Below are 23,580 nucleotides of genomic sequence, written 5' to 3' on the forward strand. Positions count from 1 at the left end.
CGAATCTTGAAATTCTTTATGATTAATTAACATTACTTCGTCGTAAGTCATGATACAATATAAAGACAAAATATATAAGTAACAGGCATTTTTATTTTTTTTTAGCCAATGATGAAAGCGAATGATATAGGCGATTAATTTCTGTAATTTTTTGCAAAAGGATTATAACATGATATAAATGCTATTAAGAATGTATTTGTAGTTTTAATAACTTCATGCGCATAAATATATCATAAAATGGTAAACAATAAAATAACCATTAAGAGTGTAAAAACTATTTTTATGGCAGTTTAGATTGTAATATGTACTTATAGAGTTCTTTTATAAGCTGAATATCTTTAAAGGTAATTAAGAGCTTTTCATCGATTATTTTTGTATTTTATACCTACACGCGCATAGTAAATCAGTTTTATGTACAAAAACTTTTGTTTACAGTAATTTATGCAGATATCTATGATTTATTGTATGTATCAATAACGGTTTAAAAACGAAATTTTTAGATAACAAGCACAGTAATGTCCTCTTCATTTTATTAGAAAATTAATTTTGTCCTATCCCTCGCGTAGTTTTCGATGAAGTTTATACCAAGTATCATAATTAGGGGGTAAAATGTACTGAATTTCCTAAAGATATATTTATATTTGCATCATTCCACGCGTATAGAGATCATGTTCCTATTGAATGAAGGTATAATCTAAGGTATATCCCGGTTCGAGGCCATACTTACCGTTTTATATTCGCTAACAGTCTACCCGACTTAGATGCACGAATGCTCAATTGTCATATTTTCAGTATTACTGTAAATAAATCTTTACTGGAATAATCTAAAATGTATTTATGCTAATCCTCATACGCAATATTAATACGATGCATATATCAGCCTTGTATAAAAAAGAATCTCTGCTATACTATTCGGAGACAATCCTGAATACGCCTGAATATCCTTTTTACACTACTGCTATCTAGCAGTACAAAAATGTATGCAGATGCGGGTTTTTTCCATTCATACCAGAAGTGAAAGGAGAACTTTATTTATCTCATATTGATTGAGATGTCGAGTATGAAAAAAAATACTTTACTCGAATGACATTCACGGTAGAAATTATAGCAATTTCTTTGATGACTGTAATAAAATACTAATACTGTCGACGTAATCGAATAAAATGTTTTGTAATATAATTGTGGAAGAATGTAGATAATTCAATTTTTCCATACTGAAACATATTTGTAGAATTTTTAAAATTATACAGTTCAAACTTTATTAATCCTGAACCATTCAATTCCTTGAAAATGGTCTAGTAAGTAGATTAACTTTTCCAGTGCCTACCGACTGTAATGTCCTGTAGAATATGTTCCCGATATCATATACACTTTGTATGTGTAAGATTAAGTTGTTCAGTAAGTAAACCAACTTCTAAATATCATGAAAATTATTCTGCTGCTCTTGTACAACAGACAATATTGTTTATGTTATATTGATACATTGTCTTGTACGACATTTTTGTGTGCTCTTGCCAAAAGAATTTTTTTTTTTTTTAATATAATATGGATTAAAATTTTGTTTTAATTCTGCATGTTGATAATATTATTTTGACACGTTTTGTATAAAACAGGAAAAATGAAGAATAAGGTCAAGGTTTTAAAAGATTAGTAATTATTTCAGTCACCTTTTGAACCTATTATAATTATTGGTGATTAAAATGTAATTGAAACAATACTTAAAAAGGAATTATAAAACACATTAATGTTTACTTGTAAAATGTATAAATGTATGTAATAGTTCAGATAAGTAAATTTGACTTACATCATTGAAAATAATTCTGTTTTTTTTTCATCTGACTGTTATTAAATAATACATACAGTTAAAAAAAGTAGATTTGTATGACATAATTGAATCGTATATTAAAAAAAAATTAGTTAGTGGCGGCTCATAGCTAAAATTAGTAGGGTTGCTGCTCCAGAAGATTTTTTTCTGGGCCTTTTCAAGGCCACGGTTAAAGTTTTCTGTAAAATAAAAGAACCGAAAAAATGAATCAAATAGAACAGCTGGAAGCAGGAAAATAATCTTTGTCACATTCAAGAATATGGTACACGGTTTTTAAGGACAACACACGCGGAGTAAAAAAAAACTATCTTCCACCAACACTCCAGAGTCGGACTGCGGAAGCGACAGTGCTTTCTCTCCCTCGCAGCCTCGCGTGCAGCTTCCTGTGTGCGAATACGCACAATAACCAAACACCCACACCGCTGGAACTGTGAATCGCATAGTTCCATACAAAGATTTTTGTATCTGTTTCATAAACTGGGGAATGGGTACTGACATTAAGCTTAAGGATTACATATTGTACAAGTATAAAAAAAGAATTAAAGAAAAAAGGACTTATTATATTAAATGTTATCGATAATATGAGATCGAATAGGGAGGGTGCTTCAGTTTCACAGTGCCTATACGCGAGCCGCCACTGATTTAAGTATACTTTAAAAATTAAAGCTAAATTAAGTCAGGTAAGGCAATCTGTGGCTGGATGGCGAGAGCGTTTCTGACATCACTGAGTTGAGTCGTGGTGGGAGTAGTCATTGTCAGATAGTATGCGAAACAACCTCATTGGTTGTGGATCGTTCACAGAACGATTCAGTTAAGGTTAGTCGAGCCGAAGCTGTTGTCGATCTGTGGCAGTGTCGTTAGATCAGCTGTGTGAACTGCGACTACGACTGTAGTAGTGAGCGAGACCTTGCCTTGCGCTGGGCTAGTCGAGACAATGGTTCGAACGCATCGTTTGCGATTATTAATTCCGATGCAAATTATAGAAGTGTGATAAATTATCGTGTGAAATACCAGTTTTGGTTTAAAACTATATACACTGGTAGTCTGATGTATTACATTTCCGTATAACCTTTCTTTAAGTATTAGCGTAAAAACGTTAACCTCAAAATGCCTTCTGTGATATCAAAATATATAGATGAAACTACACGAAAATATAATATACCTAAAGAGTATATTACGAGAGGTATCGCAGCCGCACTTGTAATATCGTACGGTGCCAAAATAAGTTATCCGTTAGTAAAAAAGGCGTGTTCTAGGACTAAACGGTTAAAAAAAAATGATTGTATGTGGAGTGGTAATGGTTTAACGGAGTGCAGTAGCAATATTTCGGATTCGGATGAAGAAAAAACGACGAATAATAATAAAATTGCTATACCTAACGGAAATGTACGTAAAGGTAAGAAAGTTATGATAAAAGAACAAACGAAAACTGACAATATAGTACAATCACCGGGTTTTAATAAAGAATTCATTATACAATTGTACAAACTTATACGATTAATGATACCTAGTGCTTACTGTGTAGAAACAGGACTTTTGGCTGTGCATACTTTAGCTTTGATAACGCGAACATTTATGTCTATTTATGTTGCAACTATGGAAGGGCGTATGGTTAAATTTATTGTTAAAAGGGATGTGAAAAACTTTGCGATTATGCTTTTGAAATGGCTAGGTGTTGCATTACCTGCTACGTTCCTAAATTCTACAATACGTTATCTTGAAAGTAAACTTGCTCTGGCGTTCAGGTAAGATGAAACAATTTTGAAATTTTTATTCAATAAAGTTTATGTTTTTATTTTATTGCTTGTAGTAAAATGATGAATGAGATGCTTTCATACCTATATAATGCACAAAGCATATTAAATGCAGATTTTTTTTTGTAATGTTTTATCATTAATAAATGTAACTAACTCCACCTGATTTGAATTAACATAGATAAAGATAAAAATTGCTATAAGAGTTAACTTGGTCAAATTATAGTAAGCATTTACTAAAATACTCTCTTCTTTTTTGTAAATAAATCTTATAAAAATCTGTTTATATATGTAGCCTTTATAAAATTGTTTTAAAATTTTAAGAAGTAGTTTCAAGTTTATTAATTTTTTCAAAAGTTTCTGGTGTGGTGTTCCTACAAGTTAAAAAAGGTGGAAAACAATGTAAAAAAACTACATTTTGTGCCCTGTTAAACATTAAACTATTTAGTGCAGAACATTTCTCACCAATTTGTTAAATCTTTTAAAAAAATAACCATTCATTGCCAACATTTGTGTCTGATATTCTTCAAATAGAGTTGTTTATGGTAGATTGACAAATATCAGACCAAATTGTAGAGTAAAAAATTATACTAGTATGTTTGTACTGGTTACTAAAGGTTCATGCAGTTTGAACTTACTCTTTATGAAAGTATTGTATGTGCATGACTGGGAATTTCCTCCTTTTTTTTATTATACGAGAGGTTAATGAAGGAAAACTGAAAGGTCACTTTTATTTAATTTTTATGCATTATATAGGTAAAGGATTAAATGCTACAGAACTGCTAAAGAATATATAAAATAGCCATTCACAATTAAGCAAAATTGAAATAAAAAATTACTGTTTAGTTGTTGCACTGCATAATGTCTACTTGGTTTCATTAATAACTTGTTTTATGTTTAATTTTCTTTTTTAGTGAATGTATTGAAACTTTAAAATTGTCTTTTTAACTTTTTTTAAGTACTTTTTTATTGAACTGATATTTGTAAGAAATAAGTAGAGTAACTGAAATTGTTGCTAATTTTTTTTTATGGTTTTATGTTTTAAATTTATGAGATTACATTAATAACTTGTTTTATGTTTAATTTTCTTTTTTAGTGAATGTATTGAAACTTTAAAATTGTCTTTTTAACTTTTTTTAAGTACTTTTTTATTGAACTGATATTTGTAAGAAATAAGTAGAGTAACTGAAATTGTTGCTAATTTTTTTTTATGGTTTTATGTTTTAAATTTATGAGATTAATAACAAGAATAATTTAAGATTATGGGGTCAAAAAATGTTTACTTTTACTTGTATTTTTTTTTCTATTGGATCAATAATTAACTATTCAGAACTTAAGTGAATATATGTGTATAATTTAATTATTTATATTTAAAAAATTTTTTCACAGTTTATTATATCAAATATTTTGAGATTTTTGTTCTACTTAAATTACCTGTTTAGTTGTTTCTCACTTTTTTCTGAATAAAAAAACACTCTTAGTAATAAATTTAGTTGAGTCACACTATTAGTAAACTGAATATTAATTTTTTTTTTAATGATTATTGGTCATTTGAAAATAAATTATTTAACTGCAATAAATTGTCTGTGATAATCAGTTAGAACCTATTTATTTTTTGTTTTTATTACCACATAAGCTTGAAGCTGGTCTGTGGGATGTGAAAATAGATTTTTGTAGTGTATGAAAAATGCCATTCCTGACTGGGATTCAAACCTCAGACCTCTGGATGATAGACCAGTCTATTTTGGCTTTTAATGAAGCCAAAATCGACTTATCTTATTATTTTTTGGTAGTGACGTGAATGCCAGGTCTTGAATTACTTGAAAAACATTTTCACATGAAATCAGAATATGATAGATTCACTATTGGCCATATTTGTAAGTATTTTAATTAGTTTTATGGATCTAAGTTCATAATGTTTCAGTCAAGTTAAATACAAGCTTTTCAAACATTCTAAAATTTAAAAAATGATTTACGCTAAATAAACAGACTTGAGTGTCCCATATTTAAAGCTGTTACCAAGAGCTTCATCAGGATGATATTACAAACATCCATAAGAAATATGGCTGAAATGACAGAATGATATCTCTTACAGAACAAATGTAATCTAAATCAAATAGAAAGTTATAAGTAGTGATACAATTTATCTACAATCATTTTCTTTTTTGTACTTTATGTATGTAAAAATTTTAATTCCTATTTCTGCAATATTTTGACTAGAAACACATTCATTTGTATTATGCTAGTTCAGACTAATGTTATATTTATCCTTTAACATCTCATCATTTAATGCTTCATTTCTTAATAATATTAATAGTATTTTTAATTTTTATATTGGATTAAATGATTTTTCATGTATTACTGTAAAATAATGTGGCTTCCTAACTAAGCCCAAAGAAACAGTTCACCACTTGGTAGAAAAAATATAGCTGTAAAATTAAAGAAAGTATTATTTATTAAGAATAATAAGAATTAACAAACATAATTAAAATAGAAGTGGGAATCACCCAATAAACATTAAAATTATTAACAAGATGATAATTAAATTTAATCAGGAAATTAGGTATTAAACAAGAATGTATAAGTAAAATTAACATGTTTCAAAATAAATTAATAAACACGGATTTAAATGTTTTATGAATAAGGCATGAGATTCTTCATCTACATCCCATAAATGATCCTTGATACATTGCTGGCTTGGAATAAAATTGGAAAGAACATTTTGATAGATTTATTGATAACATATAGAAAAAACTGAATGAAATGTATATATCTTTTTTATTGATTTTTTGTTAATAAGTAAAATTTGTTTTAAAAAGTAGATAAAATAATTTATATAAAAGTATTTTTTTTTTCAAAAATAAGCTGACAAATTTGTATTTTCTGTTAAAATTACAACTACATATCAATCAAAGTATAATTAAATGAATATATTAATGTTAATTGTTTAAATGAAGGAATATATTAAAATTGTTAAATGGATAGATTGTGAACAAATGTAAAAAATTAGCAAGTGTAATAGTAGCCAACAAAAAGTTCTGTTGTGAAATAAATATTTTTATTTTATTGTTTATATTATTCATTTTTGTGACATTTATTGCTATGGTGATTAGCCATTAGTTTGATTCCATCCAAAGGAAATTGCAAATCGTTTTTTTTTTTTAATTTGTTGATTTATTAGTGCAATATTATTTAAATTTCTCATATTTAATGGTACTTTCCCTTTACATTATAATAGTTTTTATTTTCTAGGGTTCCAGTTCATAAGATATTACATATATTGTAAAACCATGACGTTAGGAAATGGGTTTTACAGCCTTATGAGGTTCTGCGTGTATTATTATTTTGTCAGTTTATTTTAAAAGATTGATTTGTTGTAATAATTTTTTAAAAACTTGTTTTCCATAGAGATGGACATCAAAATTGAATGGTAACATCTCTGTGTTTCATTCAGATAATTCTGGGTAAAATTTTCATTAGCATTGGTATTCTTCACATGTTACATAATTCATTTATGTTAAAAAGAAAAAGAATTAGAAGGGAAGCGTATTTGTTGAACTGAATAAATAAATGCTCAAGTCATTAGCCAGTAAATACAAATATATGCCATTATTTGAATAAACAGAAACTACATTGAATATTATTTAACTCAGGTGATCTCAATCATCAGTTTATTAAATGTGGCTTCAACCATTGAAATTCTTTCCATATTTGATAATTTTTTAACTTTTATAGTGTTATTATATGGGGTGATTCCAGGTATTTTGGAATAATCGGGTTATAAGGAATGTAACTTATTGTTTCACTTTGTAACCATTATGGTCTGCTTTATTATATTTTAACAATAAAGAATTAATATAAATGTATTACCTGCACTACATTATAGCTGTTAGATTGCATTGTGTTCAGTGCAAAATAAGGAATTTTTTTATGAATTAAATAAATAAATATGGATTAAAATTAAATAAAAATTTTATCAATTTTATTCATGAAAAAAAATCCTTAAACAATTCATTTATTGTACTTTTATTTATACAATTCATTATTACTTATTGTTTAAAATGACACTTATTATTTAAAATTCTTAAAAAATGAAACTATAAAAATTAACCTAATTAATTATACATAAAGACTAGTTAAGTAATTTTATAATATTATATACATGTTAATAATTCAAGTTATGTTGAACATGTAGATCACCATAACTTACACAAGAAAATATAAAAAGAAAATTGTGCGAATAAAATAAGGAAGTCAACAAAAGATTCAGTTTTACTTTTCTTTCATGGTTTGATCGATTAACCAAGTCATGACAATCGTTGTGTGAAATTGTTAAATTGCATAAAATTTTTATTGTCATACCTTGCTTATCCAGACAGAATTTAACTGGAACAATTGTACATCTACCTGCTTCTCCTTGTTTATATTTTTAATCAAAATCTTTTTTTCACTTCTAAAATAATATAATAATCGCCTATACACTTCCATTATTTGTTAAATTTCCTTTATCTTTATAAATAAAAAAAAAGAAATAATTTATACTAGAATATTTTCCATTGTGTTCTATATTTTTTTAAGAGATATTATCATGAATCTTGAGAAACCATTGCAATTAATTGAATATAATTAATAAAAAAAATGTAACAAATCTAAAAACATAAAAAATATTAATGTTAAGTAAGAGAACATTTTTTTCATTATATTATATTTTGTTCAAGTCTTCCCAAATCAGCTGATTTGGAAGTCGAGAGTTCCAGCATTCAAGTCCTAGTAAAGCCAGTTATTTTTACACTGATTTGAATACTAGATCGTGGATACCGGTGTTCTTTTGTGGTTGGGCTTCAATTAACCACACATCTCAGGAATGGGTGAACTGAGAATGTACAAGACTACACTTCATTTACACTCATACATATCATCCTCATTCAACCTCTGAAGAATTATTTAAACGGTAGTTACCAGAAGCTAAACAGGAAAAAGAAAGGTTTTAATACCTATCCGACCAGGTTGGCCAAATCGTTAAACTCGCTATCACAAATCAGCTGATTTTGAAGTAGAGAGTTCTAAGGTTCAAATCCTAGCAAAGGTAGTTACTTTTATATGGATCTTAATACTAGATCGTCGATACCGGTGTTCTTTGGTGGTTGGGTTTCAATTAACCACACATCTTAGGAATGGTCAATCTGAGACTGTACAAGACTTCATTTACATTCATACATATCATTCTAAGTTCATCCTCTGAAGTAATACTTACGGTGGTTCCAGAGGCTAAACAGAAAAAAGAGAGAGAGGTTATAATACCTTGCACAATTACTGAAAATCACGTAACACTGACAAATCAGAATAGAAGTTAAATATTTTTGCTTTTACTGTATGTGGTAACTTTTAACTGTATTGCATATAACAGTATAACAGTGTAGTTAGCAAAATAGCTGCTGCGATATAAAACATAGTGTCATCTAAATTAGCTATCATTCTGTTCAATTCTTAGCTATGGTCAGACACTTTTTCTTTATTTTCAACTTCTGTTTGATGGATAAAGGGTGCTAGGAAAGTTTTTGTAATATGAGTTTATTTTTTATAATAATTTCCACTACATATTATATACTTCTTCATCCTTCGAAACCGGTCTTTAAAGAAACCCTGCCTTGTTTCATCAGAGATCTGCGCATACTCATCATCTCAAACCCTTAGGAGGTCATCATTGCTCATAAAATTCCACCCTTTCAGTCTGTTATTCACCTGGTGCAACAATGAGTAGTCACGTGGAGCGAGGTGAGAACCGTAGGGATGGATAGTGCTGTAATAATTTTATTCCAATGGTAGCCAAATGCTCACCCTGATGTGCTGGAACATTATTGTAGTGAAGAAACTATATGTCCCTCCCTGAGTTTAGACACAATTTCTTCAGAGCTCAACAGCTTTAGGCAGGCATTCCTCAATATACCACTTCTTTGTAACTATCTTCAGAGTATCCAAAACATCTCATTCTAAAACACCTGTCATCCCAAAAATATGCCTACCATTCTCTTCTTCATTGATTTGGGTTTTCATACAGCCATGGGCTCCTTTGCAAACCCACACCTTGTTCTGAGCCTTAGTCCAGGTGTCGTAATAGTACAGCCAGGTTTCATCATCTGCTACAATACTGTTCAAATAGGCAGATTTCCCATTTTCAAACTTTTTATCATTTCTTGGTACCAATAAACACAACACAGCTGATCATCAGTCAAGTTACATAGCACTCAAAGGGTACAAAACTTTCTAACGAAGGTGATCTCTCTGAATAGCATGAACTGGTGATGCAGTAATATCCAAAGACATATATATTTGGAGGTTGGTCACACACCTGTCTTGTTTCAATCATTTTTTTGTACTTCACACCAATGTTTTTCCCTCAGTCACAGACAAAATCAACTTGACCTTGAAACATCTTAAAGCCAAAATTTCCTCTTTCACATTCTTGGTACCACCTAATATTGTTATATGATGAGGACAAACCTCTCCAAACACAAGAGTCATTTCCTTTAAACCCTGATACACTCTTAACCCATGTGCAAAATTACCCAGTATTTAGGTTTTGACCATGACATCACTACCTCTTTTCACTAGTGCAGCTAAGAAACAAACGATATTGAGGTAGTGACTAGAGCGGCTACAGTGTAGGTTAGAACCTGTCTAAACATGTACTAACTTGCGATGATCCGTTTCGTCATAGTGCAAAACTTTTCTAGTGCTCTTCGTATAAAGAAAAGTATGCCTAGAATCTAATAAGAAATACAATGGCATATCTTATACTAAAAGTTTTCATAATAAAAACTCCAGGTATTTAAAAAAAAACAGTTACTTCTATTATTCTTATGAAGTGATTTGACCATTGTACTTTAATATAAATGCTATACTTTTTATCATTTGGTATTTTAACTAGTTTGATTTGGTGGACATTTTAATTTCTTTCTATTCATCGATCTCTTAAACAGCATACATCTTGAATTATATAGTTCATGTATTTTAATATTAATCTTTTGTTACTGTTTTTATTGTTTACACTTGTTTTAATTCCAAATTCAGCAACCTTTGTTGTATTTCTATTTGGCTCACCTTTATTTACAAGATGTTTCTCAAAATCATGTTAAAACATTTTCATTTCATACTCAATTTTCACCTACATAATAATTTCAGTACTTCTGTAGTATTGTATTTAAAAAGTCTACATTCTTGTTTTTTTCCTGTTGACCATGTTTCACTTACATGAAATAAATTTATTTCATGCAAATAATTTTTTTAATTTTTCTGTAATTTTTAATTGCAGAGAAATTAAGACATAAGATTTAAGATAGAGAATTTAGGCATAAAATCTATAGTGGCTTGTAACAGCATGCCTTTTTTTGGCTGGCTTGATGCTATTCTTCATTCCTTTTTTTCTTTTCTTTTTTTTTTCTTTCTAATTTTGGATCTCAAACATTTACAACTTTCAATATCCTGGATTACGCCTTTCTTATACATCAATCTTTGTCTTCATTTATAATTTTTATCTTCTAGACATCCATATATTACAAAATTAAATAAATCGGCATCCTTAAATGCATTTGTAGCTTATCAATCTAATTTGTCGCTTTACAAGATTCTTCCAAAATGTCTTCTCTCTTATTAGTAGACCTTTTCATTTCATATGTTATCTACTCACATAATTTTCAATGTCTTCCTGTAACACCACATTGCAAAGGCCTCTGTTATTATTAATTTTTCATTACATTATCATAATGTGGTATTCTCCTCTCAAATATTTTCAAGAGTTTCTAATTCTTTAATGCCAGGGAACTTATTTTTTTCATAGAAACTCTGGTTACGTGTACTAATTTGCTTTTGATGTTTGCGTTACTTTGTTAAACCTCAGTAAATTAAAAAAATTCTTCCCCTTCAGAATTTTCTTAAAATTTTGAACATCTTATTCCATTCCCAATTATCAAATATTTTCTCCAAATCTACAAATAATGATGCCTGCTTTATTCTTTATAAAACTGCTTTCTAAAATTAATCCGATGGCCAAAGTAGCCTTTCCTACACATACTATTTCTGAAACTTTAACCTTTTTTTTTATCTTTTATACATCTACCATTTATTAATTTCTACCTGAATAAAATTCTGTACCTTCAGGTATATTGTATTCTTTATCATAATATTAAACTTTATATCCTTCCATATTTATGCATAAAGTTTATCCGTTTTTTTTTTTAGTACTAAATATTCCTCCTGCCATGAAGCAATACCATTTATTAATTCTTTTTAACTCATTCTCTATTTAATTTAAACTGATAAATTTTCACTAGAAAAAATAAAATTTATAAACTCTGAAATAAATTTTATAAAATTTGTTGTTAATTTTTTTTCTAATTTAATAGTTTTGAGTTAATCTATTACCCTTAAACAGTATTAATGAGTATGTTATTGAAATGTTAGTGTTTAAATTGGTACTATACCATTACTTACAATTAAAAAAATTTTCTGTTAACAAATTTTATAAGGTTTGTTTCTTTTTGTTCATTATTTATTTATTTTAAAATTTATTTTGATTGTTAGTTTCTTATTGTCATTACAAATGACATTGTAAAACATTTATGTATGACTGCATTCATGTGTAATCAGCCAAGGTCATTGTTAAGAGTATTACATTGTGGTTATATTTGTAGAAACTATGGAAAGATATGTTGTGCATGGCAAACAGCTTTTATGTAGATAAAAAAAGTAGTTCTATTTTCAAAATTAAAAAAATATATACAGCATATTTTCCTACTCGTACCTCATACTTAATATTGGGTTATTTCTGTGAATTTTTGCTGTAATTTGTAATTTATTTTTGTCAGAATAAAATAATACTTTAATAATCAAGATAATTTTTATTTGTCTTTCATATTTCAGTTAAGTTCTCATTATTTGATTTACTTTTCTTCTTTTTTCTGGTACACTGATATTAATGATATGTTGTAATTTCAAGCTTTACATAACTTTGTCCAGTCCTATGTTTTTCAACTCTAATTTTAGTTCTAATTATTTTACCTTTTCTCTATAATGATGCAAAAGGAGTGCAAAATTATTATGTTAATTTCAGTATGTATTCACACTGTTGGAAAACGATAACTATTTGAAAAATTTTTGTGTAGTTGAATTATCAAACTTTCAAAGAATTATCGCTATTTTCCTATATCTAATAAGAGAACCACCGGTAAAGATAGATTATGAAAAATGTTTCCTATAAAATGTGTTCAAAATTATGTATTTTTTAAGAGCTTATTCTTTCAATTTTTTTTTCAGCGACTTGTGCTTCTAAATGTGATATTATTCTCAGAATTCTGTAAAGATTCATCCTGAGTTAAAAATAGAGTTAAAAAACGTATTTTTTTAAAAATTAAGGATTTTAAAACAGTTCAGTAGCTCCTGTGAAAGTTTATTGTGTTATATTGATAATCAGTATTTGACCAAAGCTTAAATTTAACTTATTCTCAATAAAATCCTAATGTTTGGTAATTTCCTATTATCAGTGTATCATAATCATTGACTAAAGATAGAAAATAATAAATATCAGTTTTGAAGTATGGCATTACTTAATAATGTTTGAAGACAAAAGAAAAAATAAGTAGGTTTGATAAACAAAACTGTTGGATCTTGGACCCAGTGTTGACTTAATTATAGAAAAATTTGTTGTAGATTGTAAAATCATTCAGAGAATACAATTTGAATGCATGGAAGATATAGTTTTGAATAAGGTTGCTGCAGATATGTTAATGTTAAGTTATTATAGGAAGATGTTGAGAAGTATAAGTCAGATGATTAATAAGAAAAAATAAATAAAAATGATTTTATGAACTGCTTTTATCAACTGACATTGCTGTTGTTTGGAGTTCAAAGTTCCTAGAGATATTTATCCTTGATGATATTTTTTTTAAAGGTATATTCATTATTATTTTAGACATGTTTAGTTGCAGTATAATTAATTAATAATTCATACAAGAGTGACTGTGGACTGTGGGTCTCCATAGTATTGATATGTGTTTTTATGCCATATTGTGGTATCATACATGACTAAAACTGTGCCATGATCAGCATGCTTTTTTTGTACTTTGTAATTTTAATCTAGTGCATCATTGTATACTTTTTTTAAATATATTTAGTCACAACACTCGGATATATCATTCCAAGATAGTCATTTTTTTAATCTAGCTGATTAATTATATGCTGACTTCATGGTATTAGAAAATAAAGTAACTAATTTTTTTTTTTAACTTTGTATCTTGCCAGTGAACTTAATATTTCATATATATATATATATATATATATATATATATATATATAAAATACAAAATATAACCACATTAATGCAGAATAGATAGTGTTATCTTTATTCTTATTTGATTCTCCTGAATTTTTTGAAACTTATTTCAAAGGAGACCTGCCTGTGTTCAAACAAAGGAATAAAAAGATGTTAGTGTAGTTCTCATAAAATCAGTTAAAGATTTCTTTAATTGTAAGTTGAAATTTTGCTAATGATGGATTTCACACATTTTATTTTTTTTGTTACTATAATATTTTAACTGATTGTAAAATATTGACTAGATCTCTCTCCCTTTATAACATCTTTATATTTTTATTAAATGGAGGGTTTTTATATTAAGGTAATTTTTTTACCCCCTTTTCATATTTTTTGTTTGTTTGAAAAGGTGGAATTTTATGCGCACAATTTTATAATAAATTAAAAAATTACTTATTTTTTAAATAATAAGAATTCTTTTTGGAGCTATTTTGTGACTCATCAATGATGATGAGTGTATTTTTTTTTTAATGTAATCATATTCTATCATGCTGATGAATTATCTTTTTTCTTTGTTACCCACCTTTTCTCAGATTTTTTTAGGGATGTGAATAATTTGTCAGGCTGGACTCCTTTCTAGACTTATCTTTTTACGTATTAATAATTACTTATTTAAATGGACATTTACTGTAACTAAACTTCTTAGGTATCAATATACCTAATCCATTCTGTTTATTTATTTGAAAAAAGACCTTTATTAGATATGACATTTGAATACATTAAGATATTATGGATAAAAGTCAGTTTTTGCCTTATAACTATAAAATACTAATTTTGTACTTCTTTCACTGAAACTTTTTTTGGGTAATGGAACCTCTACTGAATACATATATATTAATATAAACCTGATAAACTCGTATGGCGACTTTTTTATAAACGTTTAAAAAAACTAAATTCCCCATATGTTGAAATAAAATTAGCCTTGAATGAAATTAAGTGTACTAACTTAGCATTTACATGGTGTATGTAATTGCAGTAAATAAAGTGATATTTTTTTATTTTGTATATTATTATAATTATTTATTTTATTTTTTATCGGTGATTATTATCAGAGAAAAAGTTTTCAAAATTAATGAAAGACATAAGTCTATAATAAAATTTAGGAAATCATTAAATTCTTTAATTATTTTTTAATTTATATTTCTATACAAAGTTTCAGCATATGTTTGCTGTAGCCCAGTTATCACGATTTTACTAATATTTCATATGTATAAAAATGTATTTTATGGAACCGGTCGGTTATCTCTCAATATTGAGATGGAAGTACGTAAAGTATTTATTTCTTCCTTTATTTTATATAAAAAAAGATTTTCTTACAATAAGGTGATTTTTTTCTGTGATTTATAAATGAATGGGTGAACCATAAGCCCTATTTTAATTCAACCTTTTGGCATTTTGTTTGTTTATATATTTGTGATTCACAATGGTCAAATGATTTTTCCAATTTTTGTGAAATTCTGCAATAAGGTACCTTGCTATTAGGCAGAACGATGTATGTGTAATGATTTTTCATAAAAATGTCCATTTGAAACTGGTTGCACTAACTTTCTTAGATAATGCAAAATAGATGTACGGTTTTCCCTTTATTTGTGATGCAGTGTTTCCTTTTATACACTCTTCCTTGGGTAGTATGGGTACTGTTTCATGTTTGCACCATGATTGACTTTAGATAGCACTGTTTGGGTTGATTATCCAAATCAGTTACAATTGACAATTGTTGGTATCAAAAGTACCAAAAGTTAATTTCAAATCCTTCACAAGTTAATTTATATATATATATATATATATATATATGAAAATTTGTACTTTGCTCTTTTACTTTACTTAGTTTACACACTTATACTACAAGGAATATTTTTTAAATCATGTTTTTTTTTTCATTTTGCATGATTAATAGCAGAATAGAGTTTTATACATAAATTATATTTTTTATAATACTAATAATTTTTGGAACACCCCGTTATCAAGGAGCTGCAAAATTAAGTTACATTTTTTCATTTCGTTAAATAAAGGCTATAACAAAAAAATATGAGTAATAAAAATACAAGAAATTTTTAGTTTCTAATTCTCTCTATTCCCCTCCATCCACCTCTGTAATTAATTTAAAATTTCACTTATGTTACATATATTACGTGATTTCCAAGTTGTACAGCGAACCTTGAAGTTTAGGTTAATATTAATAAAAATGAGAAAAACAATGCCAACAAGTGTATAAGTTCTTAAAGAAACATGTTGCACTACTGCATGATTATGATGTTTTTGTTTTTTTGCATAGTCGGTTGGATTGTAGTGTTACATTTGCCTCTGAATCTCTAAGTTTGAATTTGTATTTTATAATGGGTTAGGGGGATTAATCTTTACCAGAAAGACACTATAGCCTTATTGTACTACAATAAGATTAATATCTTATTGTAGTACAATCGCTGGACAGAACAACAGAATCCTACATAGGTGGCCTAACATATTACACCAAGGAACCGTTGGCTTTACTGATCCTAGTGTCTGAAGTTGAATCTAGCAAGATTTGACATAGCCCTAAGAACTGAAAAAAAGGAAGAAGAGATTGTAGATAAGTAAAAGAGAGTGGGTAGTGAGAAAAGACAGTTTCAAGCAGAATTGTAGTAAGAAATGAACAGTCCCATCCAGAATATACATTCAAGGCTACTCAAGAAGCTTCGAGACTACTCAAGAAGAAGATTGGGCAGTACCCAATCTGCCCAATACCCCAGAGGAGATGTAGCCATTTTTACCTAAAAAAGAAACAGCAAATCATTGTTGATAATTTGTTGACCAAATTAAATACATGCTTTCAAAAACAGAACATCTTCACCCATCTGTATGGTATGTTCACACCAAACAATCGATCATCAACCTGGAAATAGTGTAAACTACTCATTAAATTTTCAGTTCCAAATACCAGGTATTAAGTTTGTTATATATACTTTTTAGAACTCTGCAGTATTTTATATTACTGTTGAAGACTGAAGTGAAGTAACTATTGGAATATGATCATGTATTGTTTGGCCTTTGGTTTTGTTAAAGGAGCTCTGTGTGTGTGTGCGCGCGCGCGCGCGCGCGTATTTTCATTTAAATCGAGTAATGTGAAAATCTTGATATCCTGTGTTAAATGCTTGAGAACACTTAGGTAGAGTGTTTCTATATTTGTGAAAAAGGAAGAAATGTAAAAAGTAAAATAAAAAAAAATGCATTTTAAATTTTAGAAAAACATTTAAGAAAGTTTATTAAAAATGAACCTGTCGCATATAATGGACCTATTTTTGTTAAACGTTTTTTTGGTGTTCATTAATTTCCTTATCTTCTTGGTAAAGTTGCTTTTTATCCAACTTTTACATGGTGTTGACACAGAACCTATTAAAATTGGCAGTGCTTCAGCGATATGAAATTTCAATCCTTTTAATGAAAAAAAAAAATGTTTTTTGGGATCACAGCCATCTATTCAGAAACTTTGGGTTTTGAATTTTGCGGTGTACACATTTCCTTAAAAAATATATAATATATATTTTTCACTCCTTAATAGAAATGTTCGTTATGTCTATAAATTTCAGTGGAGTGTTTAGATTTACATAATTTACATCAGCTGACCGCTACTTTTGAACAGTGACTGTTTTTCTTTAAATTGTACAAAAAAGTATTTTCATCCTGAATACCCATGTACCAAATTAAAGAGAAAACTAGGAATAATGTTAATATTAAAAAAATTTGTATTTTCTGATGTCAGATGACTTTATCCCTTTAACTTTATTTCATGTGCGGTAAAGAAGTAAATATTATATCATTGGTGGAGGCATTAATAAATGTAACTATGTAGGTATAGTTGTGGGTAGAGTTATCAGTGTTGATAGTTGTGTTTGGAAAAGTTGTGAGTTGCTTTTATGTAAATCTTAGAGAGTATATTCTGTTGTAATAACAAATACATTAATAAACTGTTTCTTGTTTTAAATGCAAATTTTCAATCATTTTTACTGGAGTAAACGTAATTCAGTAATATTTTGATTTTTCTCCAATTTACTAATGTAAATTCTTCTTATGATTTACTGGTCACCAGCTATTTTTCTGAAACATAATAAACGTGGTTTATAAAAAATATGAATTGTGCAGTTAAGCTACTATTGTTTTGTAACTTTTCCATAATATGTAACTGTGATGGAGTTGCTTCTTATTGTAATTTAGATAGATAGATTTTATTAATTGGTGGATTTAATTTTTTTTTATATTTTTGAATTGGGCAGATTTTATTAAAAAAGAAGCTTCATTTATTTTGAATGATTTTGTTGTATAATGTTATAGTTCTTATGTACAACAGAATCTGTAGAATGTATTTTACTTAACTAATTAATAAAATTATTACAACTTGCCTTTTATGGGAAAATACTTTTACTACTGTTCATTTTATTTTTCAGATATTATCAGAAACAATAGACAATATGACCTTGAAATGGAAATATAATATAATCTGGGGTATAATTTTCTACTAATAGCAGTAATTTTGCTATCGGTTATATTTTAATAACTGGAAAATTAAAAGTTATAGATAATACCAGTGTTCTTTGGTGGTTGGGTTTCAATTAACCACACATCTCAGGAACAAGTCGACCTGAGACTGTACGAGATTACACATCATTTACATTCATACATATCTTCCTCTGAAGTAATACCTTACGGTGGTTCCGGAGGCTAAGCAGAAAAAGAAAAAAGTTATAGATAATTTACATACAAACATATGTGTGCCTGCCTGCATATTTAAATATCTTGGGTAATAATTGTAATAGTAGTTTTAAGATTTAATTTATCAAACATGGTACCGCTGATATGTTAAATGAATAAATTTACTATTAATGTAATCCACCTTACCAGCACGTTGATATGTATTCTAGATCTTTCAACATACATGGAAGCCATCATCTGGAGTTAAAATTAATACATTTAAAGTCAAAAGTTTTAAAAATCATAGTTAAAATTTAGAAACTACTATTAATATTTTTAAATTATAATTATTTTTTAAAGTTTTGACTTTAAATTATTAATTTTAACTCCTGATGGTGGCTTCCAAGTAAGCTGAAACATCCAGAGTACATATCAACGTGCTGGTAAGATGGATTACATTAATTGTTAATGTATTTATTAATTTTAAGATATTGAATTAAAACCGGAGATGCTACTTTTTGGCTATGTTACCGTTTGATTATATAACTAATTTTTTTATTAGTTTCAGTTTTGCCATCTCTTGTATGACTGGTTTTTTGTACTTTTCCATTCTGAACCCTTTTATCTTTATTTTAATGATTTTTTTACTCTACAATTACTTTATCAAATTAAGTAAGTTAAATTATTTAAACTAGTAGTTTCTGAGAGATTTTGCAACAGATTTTTTCTTCAATTCATTTTAAAAATTTCTTAATATGAACTTATTCTTTAAAAAATGTTCTATATTATGTTATTTCATCAGTTCTGTTCTTTGGCTTCCTTGTTAACTTTTTCATTTTTTTTCTATAAAAAACTAATTTAATAAACATTTAAGAAAAAAATTTATGAGAGTTGAATTTTGTAATAAAAAAAATAAAAATAAAAGCTTGATTGGGATTCAAAGTGAAAATTTTCTGGACGTCCCCTAGCTTTCCAGTACAGCCATCAATCAGACATATTCTTACAAGTTAAACTTGCACAGTTTCCTAAATGGTCCTGATTCACAATGGTATCTCCTTGTTTACATATTACATATTTTGGAAAGGGGTAGATACCACTTTTAAACAGGTGTTCGGAAACCACAATCCTTTTGTGCTCACATCTGATTGAATCCTGCCTTAAAACTAAATTTACTACCTTAAATGCACCTTTAACATGCAAATGGTTATCTTTCTGAGCCTTTTAGAAACATAACTCTTAACTGAAAACTTAGAACTGGTGTAACCATCACCTTCAGTACAGACATGTAGCCATGCTTTTTGGATGATAGGTGGTTTCTGTTTTATCTAAAGCTAAGATTTAAACAATGTCTTTTACTACTGGCTTCTGAATCCTTCCATTTAAATCAAGTCTTGTTAATTTTATGACTAGACAAATGTTCAGAGGAAATCGGAATCTAAAAGATATGTGTATATATATATATATATATATACACACACACACACACACACACGGACACACACACATGAGGTTTGTCCCAAAGTAAGTGTGTACTGGTTTTTTATTTAATTATCTGTTGGACTTACTTGAAATTTCAAGTTACCTCCTTTGAAGTATGATCCTTGGGAAGCAGTTCCAACTTTTCTACCACTGTTCATAGCAGTATCGAAAATAATTTTCCTTAAGCGTGTGTAGCTCATCGGTTACATTTTTTTTTGTTTTTCATTGTCCTGAAATGATGGCCCTTCAACTTCAATTTCAACTTAGGTAATAGTAGAAATCGCACGGAGCTAGATCTGGGCTGTAGGGATGCGGTGGAAGTAGGGGAATGTCTTTCTTCGCCAGAAATTCTTGAATTGAAAGTAAAGTGTGAGCTGGCGTGTTATCATGGTGCAGCATCCAATCATGTGCAACGTCCGTTTGGACTCGCCAGACCCGTTTTCGAAGTTTTTCCAAGACATATTTGTAAAAGGTGCTATTAACTGTCTGTCCTGTAGGTACAAATTCTTTGTGCACAATGAGTTGGCTCGCACCACTTCCACATTTTCATCATTTGTTGACCAGGTTTGTCTTTCAGAATGAGGGTGATCTTCAACATTTTCTCAGCCTTCTTTGAAAGCTTTCTGCTACTTAAAAACTGTAGTTCTCAATAGAGTGGCATCTCCATAAGCTTTGGTTAAAGAATCAGATGTTTCTGTGGCAGACTTGTTGAGTTTCACATAAAATTTTATAGCATTACATTGTCCAATATTTTCCTCCATCACAAAATAACGAGGTTGTAAACAATGACCATACACAAACAGCAATAGTGCACGACTGACTCAACCAATCCAGTTGAAACAAGTATGAATGTGCAGCCAAGATCCACTACCTATGTGCTGTTATACATACAAGTTATATATACATAGTTGTTATATATACAAGGACGTTTTACGTCCATACCTATTCGTCCGTAGGAAAATCAGTACACTTACTTTAGGGAAAAACCGTGTATGTATATATATATATATATATAAACCTTTTTATTAAAATTATACATTACCATACTAAATATGGTTATAATTTATATTATGCAGTTATTAAAACTTCATACAGTTAAAAGTAGTTAAGAACCTTTAATTAAATGTAGCACTTATGAGAAATATTTCATCTTCAGTGTAAATAATTAAAAGCATTATTATGTAAGAATTAAAATGTCAGTGAGATAATCTTTATCAGTGTTTATTGCTTTGTCTATCTACCATGCAGATAATGGAATCCCATTATCATTAATGAAATTCTATTATAGTCCATGGTAAAGAGGTGATAGAAATGGAGAGAGGAAGTTATAAATTCTGACAAAACAAATTCAGTTGATATTTTTAATTTTAACGTAGTAATGCCTTTAATTTGGCAGGTGTAATTTTCATGATTGTAATTATTTATTCTGAGAATAAAATACAAGTATTTAAGATTTTATTATTGTATGTTGTATTTATATATATATATATATATATATATATATATATGTATATATATATATATATATATATATGTATATATATATATATATATACAAACTTAATTACATGTGGTATTTGAAAAACAGTTAATGTACTAATCGATGGATGAAGCCATTACTGATCAAAATCCATCAGAGCAAAAAGAAAATATAAATCAAAATAATATACTTTGTTTTCATTTTCATTTTGTTAGGTAATTAACGCTTTTAATATTTTTTAAAATCAGTATTGTATTTAACAATTTATCATTTTTTCCTCAACTATTTCAATAAATAAAAGAGATGTGTATGTATCTGGTACAATGATTGGAGAATGACTTCAAATTATTTATTTTGTTTAATTATTTATAGTGCAGTTTTGTCTGCTTTTAATTAGCGTCTACTTATTGAATTTAGATTAGAGATTAAGGTGAAACAAATTATATTGTTATTTAGATTCACTTCCTTGTTGTTTTTTTAATTTATTTTTATTTAAAAGGATCAGTGGGAAAAATGCTAATAAAGCAGCACAGTATACTATTATGAGTAACTGCTGAGTAAGATAACATTTAACTAGTAACCAAACTTGTCGCAACAACAGCTTTTAGTAATTGAATATTTCTTGTTTGGTACTGCTAACTCTTACTGTAATTTCTATAATCATTTATGTTTATGTGTGTATATATATATAACATATATATGTATGTATATATATATATATATATATATATATATATAAAATATATAATTTATGTGTATATATATATATATATATATATATATATATATATATATATATATACACACATACACAAATGTATGTGTTTATACATTTTATATATATACATATATATAAAACTTGTATTTTGTTGTTTGTTGATGTGGGTCACTGAATTACATAAGTCATCTTCTAATCGTAAAAAGTCATTGTTTCTATAATTAATGTTATTAGCTTTACTACCAGCAGTGAAATATTATTATTTTTAAGGTGTTATGTTTTTACTTCGTCAAAATAATAACTATTTTAAATTTATGTCATAATTAATATCAAACTTTTTTGTATGTGTGATGATTACTGGTGCTCTTTCAAATTTATCTATACACATTGCAATATTATTATTAGATAAAAGTTAGGATGTGCTGTTATTAAGTTAGTAGTAAGGTATGGAGAAAATTGAATTCTCCCTTTTGATTTTAAAGGTCAGAAGATTATTAAATAAATTTTATATCATTATTTGACATAAATTAAGAAGTGAGTTAATGAGGAGAATATGGGGTTATAATTTAACAGAACGTGATTTAACAGAATTTTAGCTTAAAACTATATTTTCATTATGATAGTTAATTTCAGGTATCTTCCATTAATTAATGCGACTCTTTCAGCCTGCAATCCGATACCAGTTTATACATCTTATTCGATAAGTTAATAATTGTCATAAGAATAAAAAGATATATCGGATAAGGGGTAATACTCTTAGCCGATTCCAATATTTTTATTAACCGGTTCAATTAAATAATTTGAGAAATTTTCAAAATTACTGTTTGTTCAAACTTTTATGTAATTATTTCCTTTTGATCATTTTTTCATCCCGACATTTGTTTTTTTTGTTTTGTTGCCAATCGTTTATTTAACGTGTTGCACGTTTCTATTTTTGTTTTTATTCTGTTTATATCTATTATTAACTCTGCCTGTTTAGTTCATTAAATGAAAAGAAAACCATATACAACCTCACCTTGTGTACGCTTTACATTCTAATTGTTCTTTCCTTTTAGTTTTATTAGTTATATATTTATTTAAAACCATTTTATAATTGAAAGGAGGGAGTAATCATTCTACAATCATACCGTCTCAGAATGTCATGATAGTTCACCGTCTTGTACCGGGCGCAAAATCCATGTTAATGCTCATAAAGGTGTTTTAATTTTTGCGATATTATTTCTCCAGGCTGTTATTTTATATAGCAAATGAGAAATATTGATATCTGTAAAAAAATTGGCCGCTGCATATATA

At 28.0% G+C, this 23,580-nt stretch overlaps 1 protein-coding gene across 1 annotated transcript in view; it reads left to right on the forward strand.

The window, feature by feature from the left end:
• Positions 1-2,590: 2,590 nt before the first annotated feature.
• Abcd1 (ATP binding cassette subfamily D) overlaps positions 2,591-23,580 on the forward strand; it is a 106,916-nt gene continuing 85,926 nt past the window's right edge. The window contains exon 1 of the mRNA XM_075372661.1: positions 2,591-3,570. Coding sequence (XP_075228776.1) covers positions 2,933-3,570 — 638 coding nt within the window. The 5' untranslated portion in view covers positions 2,591-2,932. The remainder of the gene's footprint in view (positions 3,571-23,580) is intronic.

Source organism: Lycorma delicatula, chromosome 8 (genome assembly GCF_047948215.1).
Source record: "Lycorma delicatula isolate Av1 chromosome 8, ASM4794821v1, whole genome shotgun sequence".
NCBI classification, from domain to species: Eukaryota; Metazoa; Arthropoda; class Insecta; order Hemiptera; family Fulgoridae; genus Lycorma; species Lycorma delicatula.